Source organism: Etheostoma cragini, chromosome 5, assembly GCF_013103735.1.
Source record: "Etheostoma cragini isolate CJK2018 chromosome 5, CSU_Ecrag_1.0, whole genome shotgun sequence".
Taxonomy (NCBI): domain Eukaryota; kingdom Metazoa; phylum Chordata; class Actinopteri; order Perciformes; family Percidae; genus Etheostoma; species Etheostoma cragini.
This window is the reverse complement of record NC_048411.1, coordinates 655,292-662,548: the sequence shown is the minus strand read 5'-3', so window position 1 is coordinate 662,548 and position 7,257 is coordinate 655,292. Positions and strand designations below refer to the sequence as shown.

Below are 7,257 nucleotides of genomic sequence, written 5' to 3'. Positions count from 1 at the left end.
CCCCCCCCCCCGGCTTTCATAGAGCTCCCAGTTTTAGCAGCACGGTGGAAACAAATGAAGAACACAACATCGCCGAACAAACAGACAGAACTGCAGCTAGCCGATCTGTTCTTAGTTGATTGTTATTGCTCTCTGGTGAAAGGCGCTATTTCCAATATTGGCGCTGTATGGAATCCCTGTGCTACATGCTGTTAAAGTCCCACTGAACCTAATTCCACTTAAATGACTTTTAACAATAACAGAGTACTTTTTAATATGGTAATGCTACTTTTACTTTAAAGTAAAGGATAATGTCCTTTCATTATTTTTCTTTAGGTGATGTCATCGAGACACAGGGTCTCTTTCTCATCACTTACAGACAGACAAAGAGATTTTAATAAGAATTAACAGATAGTATATACAATATGCAAACAAAAGTGCCAAGCAGACTTAAAATACAAAAAGAAAAAAAAGATTCCAAAGTTGTTTTACTTCTTCCACCAACCGGGCTCCGGGTTTGACACTTTGTTTATAATGTTATTTTTCTTTTTTACAATTGACATATTTCAGAATGGATTTATCATATAAGATGATGTAACTTGTTGTTTTACTACAATGGCATTGAGATGATCATTATCTGACATCTCTTATTCCCAGCTGGTCTTCTATTGTGTGACACATTAGACTCTCGGGGGAAAGTATGTGATAATCAGCGTTGCCCCCGGAAACACTCCTCGCATGCTTGCTAATAACTTGTTTCACCTGGTCGGTGCATGTAAAATATCCACTGTGCACGGCTTCTAACGTTAAACCAGAGAATGTCTCTCTCCCTCTCTCTCTCGCTCTCTCTCCCCCCCTCCCTCTTCTCGCTATTCAATTTTCATGTTTTTCAATTTTGGCTTCATCGGCATGGCAAAATCATTACTTCTGTGTTGGCTAGAACAAGCATAAGAACAAACATACATACAAACTACAACATGCTGTAAATACAGTACATCTGATATAATAAGACAAGTAAACAGGATAAGTATGATATAATTGCAGATAATCAACCAATTCTGGGCACGTCCCTCAAAGGGTACATTAAAACAATGACATAAAAAAGAAAGAAATGCAAAACAAGAATAATAATCATGATAATATGTACAATTCTCTATTATCTCTGCCATGTATTGTAGCAGGAGAAGACATATTTAGCTGCTAGCCATGCCGCGCGTTATCTTCCTCTAATGAAAAAGGAAGCTGTTTGTCCTTGTGGAGCTAGTGAAGCCTGGAATACGTGTTTCAAATGTTTGGAAATATAGTACATAAGAAATACAATTCTGTCTCTCTCTCTCTCTCTTTCTCTCTCTCTCTCTTGCTCTCTCTCGATTCCATTCAACTCAAATTGCTTTTATTGGCATAAACGTCAGAAATAACAATATTGCCAAAGCATCGAGGATGATATAGGAGAAGAAAGACATACATACACTTCATTGAGTTATCTAAAATATATTTATTTAAGAATTTTCTCTGCAGAGCCCTCTGAACCAACAGGTACATGAGCAGTGGAGCGAGGGGAGATTGTTTAGTTACACTTTATTTCAAACCGTCAACATACATAGAATCAGAAGAGAAGATCAGAACGCCGTGCATACACATGAAGCATTTGGGAAATCAAACTAAATGCCGGGCCCGAAAAAGAAGAGACAACACCGGAACAAATCCAATGCAAAAATAAGTAAATGACGTGGAAAAGTAGTGGATGACAATAAGTTTACCCTAGAAACATGAAAGATATTGCATGCATTGATTGTTTTTCATAGCTGTTTTGTTTTGGGAGGGGAAAACATATAGCATGGCCCCATTTCAATAATAATGAAAAATGCAGTAGCGTCTTAGTCACTGTAATCATAGCAACCAAAAACAGTATTTCTATAGTAACAAACTAAATCTGTCCACCGCTCATATCTAAACAAGACGGAAATAAATAGGAGCCCGTTTCAGGATGTGAGTCACAGAAAGAGCAATTTACATCCAAGCCCCTCTTTGGATGGATTTCAAATCAAAAAATCCACGTTTAGTTTGACTCTTTGGCTACGGACAAACAGTTGTGCTCGGTCAGCGGAGGAGAGGAAGAGAGGGAGATGGGCTCGGAGAAAGGCAGCGAACAGAGGAAGAGGAAATAACAGTGAAGGGTTTTTAAGCTTTTCCTCAGCAGAAGCCTTGTATCCGCTTCTTTGCTATCCTCTTCCTCCTCGTCTTCCGCTGTAGTGTTTACACTCTGCCTCTTCACTTAATCCGGCCGTCAGGAAGCCCACTTCACTCGGCTAGCCGTCAGCACAGAGACAGAGGGATGGATGTTGAGGCAGAAGAAGAAGAAGAAGAAACTGAAAGAACCTCCTGCAAAGTCTGCAAACTGTTTTTTTACATCTTTTTCTTTCTCCATAACTCACCCACCAATTCTCTCGTTCTTTCAACCCTTCCTCCCTCCCTCACTCCTTCCATCGCAACCTCTCTATCTCAATCTGGGCTCAGTCAAGCGTTGGCCGCCGAGGCCTCCCGCATCGATCCAATAAAGCCGCTAGCCGCCACTGCCAGGCTTGAAGAGCTTTCACCCAAACTCAGCGTTTAAGCACGCTCATTTCACAGCACTTCGCTATGATCTGATCTGATGTGATCCCCTTTTATTTATTTATTTCAGCCTCCTCTTATTTTCCTCTCAATAGTGTAATCAATAACAGTCACTGTGGTTGTGAAAGGGCACACACACACACACACACACACACACACACACACACACACACATACACCCACACAGACACGCACACTTTCAGTTATCTCTCCTGCCAATCCACCATAGATGTATTTTTTTTTTATGCCGGCACTGGAATTTCCTATTCACATGTGGGAATAGATTAGGAAGAGAGAGTAAGAGGGATGCAATGTGCTACATGTACAGATGTATTTTCTCTGTGTGCTGGGTTAAAGTAAATATAGTTGACATTTTGTTGCCCAGAGTCAGTATGTGCCCTTCTCCAATGAGCATGCATCATCAAAGGTGCCATTTCACTCGCTGATACGCAGCGCCGAAAGCTTACAGCAGGAGTGTTATGAGGATATTTGCTCCTCATGAGAACACAAACATTACATGTGAGAAAGATCCATCATTCCTTATATGTGCAGCGGTGAAGTTCAAGTTCAGGAGGTGGTTTAGTATTAAGGTGAGAGTAATTGGATTTGGTTTAGATTGGGATCAGTGAGTTGGAGATGCAGTGGGTTTATTATAGGTCACCTTTAAATTAAAGGGTCTGCTCACCCAAATTACTGCTCAAAGAAATCATCTTTTATTTATTTTTTCACCATAGTTTGGGTTTGTATGTGCTGAGGTTGGAAATCTCTGGAATGTCTGCTGCCATTTGAATATAAGTGGGAGATTTTAGCTTGTGGCAGTCACAGCATTTAAAAATGACATTTAAATATCTCTTTGCAGACAGTGTCTCGTGCAGATACTCGAAAAAATCTGATTGGAAACTACTTTCTACCAAGAGAGAAAAAGGTCTCTACGTGAAAACCATGGACACAATGTTTTGTAGATTGGGTCTACTTCAAACAAAGTGCTTATCGGGGTATGGAACTCTATCTAGAAACCCAATTCCAGATATTATACATACATAATCATGTGGGGCGGCTTTTGACGACTTTTGTAACCTTTAGAAAGCACACAATCTGATAAGATACTTGGTTTTAATGTACAATTTTTCAAGTTCAACACCATGAATGCTTTTGAGGATAGAATGTGGTCCAATGTATTGTTATTAATTGTCAACTAAGACATGCAAAAGACTTGGGGAAGCAGCAAGGAAGAGGTTATGACCGGAGGCTTTTCTTTTTTTGGAGAAACAAGCAGAACTTTTTTTTTCTTTATATGGCATCATCGATTGTGGATGTTGATCAGCACAGGTGGCTGCAGCTAATCTACTCATGGCATCCAACTTTATTAAAAAAATAAAGTTATTTTCACACTTGAACACTACTGATAAAAATAAATGAATGTATTTAAGGCTGTTCATGGTTTAACTTTACATTTATTTGACAAGCAACATGTTACACCTTGAATTACCACGGTTTAGTCGCTAATTGATGTCACTGAGTTCACAATAAATAACGATGAGCCATACGGTAAAAGTTAATAGGCTGGCAGGTCCTCGCAAGCACACAAAAGCAAACTTGAGAATGTGTCACTGTAAGCGTGTAAGTACTATTTTTATGTAAAATTCCCTGTGGGCCCTGTGCGTCAGTCTCAGCAGCAGCAGCAGCAGCAGCAGCAGCGTAGCAAGTCAATCATCCTGTGCTGGTACAGGTCTGTAATGTCGCTCCGTAGACGCACACTTGACATGGTCATTAGGTATAAACCAATTCATTTACAACACAGTGCTATTGGATTGTCCTTGCCTTGACTTTCATTTCTCAACACTTGGTTTGATTCGTTGCCAGTGCCAATGAACCGGGATAGCTCAGTTTAGTATACTGCTGCTGAATTGGATTGACAAGATGAGCTATTCCTGAATTCTTTGAGTGGGGATAGCTGGATCATCGCTCAGAGTGTGGAAGGGATACAAAAATTTAAAAAAAAACCTTCCTGCATAACCCCCCCCGGCCAAAAGTCATTAATAATATGTATTTCTTTTTTTTGGCAGACAAACACACACACAGCTGCACACACACACACACACCCTGATTACAGCTTTGTCTTTGTTTGCTTTAATGCTTTGCATAACTCATGTTTCACGTTATTGTACATTTTGATGACCACGTTAAATTTCTTAGTACATAGTTTTCAAAGTGTTTTTCAGTGCAGCTTGAATGTGCTGAACGTTTTCTTTGTATGGCTTTCTGAAAAATGTACAAGTTGTAAATACTGTTGTGGAAAGAATGGATTCTGAATAACAACCGAGCCAATAAAGAAAGTGAATTGCTGCTTCCAGCTGATGTGTTGGTTTTATCTTCCTCTCGGCAGGCTGCCAGGAGCCGGGCTGCTCTATCCAGTCCCTCCGATCAACAGATTGAGTTCTCGATCCATCACTCCAAGGCCAGTTCCGTCGAATGGGAGCTGACATGGGAGCCCTGGGCGGGACCAAGGTCTTGCTCCTGGTGTTTCTGGTTGGATGGGAGAAGTCGCTGGGTCTCAACTGGAACCCCGTCCCACGCAAGACTGTTCGGTACCGAGGTGAGTGAGCAGTGTATTTCCAGCTGAAAGAGGAGTTTGACCTCGGGGTCCACTGAGACTTTCCACTGAAAGTCAAACTGAGATTTCTGTCTCACTTTTCTTTTCCTAAAAATGTAAAAAACTTTGTTAAGGACTCATCCTGAATTTATGGACATAGATTAATCCATGTCCAGGCTAGCCGGTTGCCCCAAAGGGGATTTGAGCTAGCAGAGTAACCAGAAACCTGGTATATTCACCCAGACAGTTCCCAGGATATTGCTCTGCTAACTACCTACAAGTATAAGTGTGCTATTTCTATGAAGTAAAGATACTCAAAAGTGATATTGTTAACATACATTTGGTATAGATCAAGAGATAGTTGAACAGTTAACACAGGGACACACAATTAGAAGTTTTCTTTTTTGCTGTGCTGTGTGTTTAAAGGCCTGTTCACAGAGGTGAAAAGCATGGTCACGTAGCACTACACGCAGGACTAGTTGTTGAACTACAGTAGCCGGCTAGTTAGCACGCCAGCCAGGGTGCCATGCCATTTCTCCGACACTCCATTGTTCCGACCTCTAAAGAACCCAAAACCCCCTAACCCTAGGCTTTTGTGGATCACCTCCCATAAAGTAACGTTACCCAATTAATACAGGTCCTCTACCCTGACCAATCGGCTACTCCAACCCTAACCCTACCTTCCTCCTACCTCCTACCTTCGACCAAATGCACGGAGGCCAGGCCTCAAGAGGGAGTTTATGGATGGCAGCTGTTGGTAGAATCCTCCACGTTGGCCTTGGAACGATTTAACTGGTCAGAAATCTGATACAAAAGCAGTGATTTCAGAAAGGTATTCCATTACAGCAACCAGGGAGGGTTTTCCATTATATCAGACTTGGATACTTTCTGATTTTGTGTTAAGAGGTCGACATCGACCCTCAGTAAAACAATACATCAGTCTAATCCTAGCGCTCAACTGCATTTGCACTCTTTATCTCGGCCCTCCTCTGCAGCCAGACCTGACTTTCTTTACAGAACAATACCAGTTGTTACAGGCTGAGAAATAGTCTCCTTTTAATCCCTCAAAGGAGAAGTGCTGCATTCTCTCTCTTGGGGATTAGGGGAATACTAACACGAGAGGAAAAAATATAGGGAAAAGCTCACCTCTCTGTACCACCTATTCCTCCATTCATCCAATATCTATCGCTCCGTTCCCTTCTCTTCCTTCTCTGTTTGCCTTTTATCTTTCCCTTCCCCCTTTTTCTACTTTGTATGCTGCTCATCACATAAACCCCAAATGCTCTTATGGCGTTTTCACGAAGAGCTCAGATTTCAGCTGCTCTTGAGGAGAATGGCGCTTGGTGGTGGTGGGCTGTGGAGATATTTCAAACCCAGCTTTCTCATGCACCTCCCCGTGTCCACATCCAGCCCTCCTCCTTCCTCTCATCCCTCCATGCTACAGTCGTCACTGGTGTTGTGGTGGCATGTGAGGACAAAGGATGGGGGGGGGGACTATCAGTAGGGTGTTGATACCTTCCAGTGACAAGGCAAAGCCCAGTGAGCGGCCCAGATTTTGCTGCACTTTGCCCAGAGCACTCTTGTGGTAAAGACACATCAGACAGGACAAACCGGGACAGCAACACACACATGGTCTTACATGGAAGGAGAGAAACAAATGGACAACCTAAAAGTATCTAATTTTTAGGATTTTCTGAAAAAGAAACCTGCTCGTTGAAACAAGATAACTCCCCTTGCTTCTAGTGTAGCGATAACTTTTTATGTCTTTGGAGTTAAAGCCTTGTCATGAAACAAGGGAGAAGGAGGATCGCGTCACTTCCATCATACTTGATTCGAGTGTGGCACTTGAGTGCAGAAAGATTCTTGACATAAATTGATTTGCATTGGAAACAAGCGGGATTATCTAACGCGTTGACAGCTTGCTCCACATGGTTAGAGAAAGAGAAAATAGGATATTTTCAGGCTCAATACTGGGTAAAATGACTTATATGGATGAGTTCTTGCCACGGTGCCATGGAGGAAATAGGAGAGAGACAAAATGGAAAAACAAAGCTGCAGAAAGGGGGGGGGGG

General features: G+C 41.9%; 1 protein-coding gene across 1 annotated transcript in view; it reads left to right on the top strand.

Moving 5' to 3' along the window:
• Positions 1–7,257, top strand: part of sema4c (sema domain, immunoglobulin domain (Ig), transmembrane domain (TM) and short cytoplasmic domain, (semaphorin) 4C) — an 87,639-nt gene that overhangs the window by 41,273 nt on the left and 39,109 nt on the right. The window contains exon 3 of the mRNA XM_034872203.1: positions 4,979–5,188. Within this exon, the coding sequence (XP_034728094.1) occupies positions 5,065–5,188 (124 nt within the window). The 5' untranslated portion in view covers positions 4,979–5,064. The remainder of the gene's footprint in view (positions 1–4,978; positions 5,189–7,257) is intronic.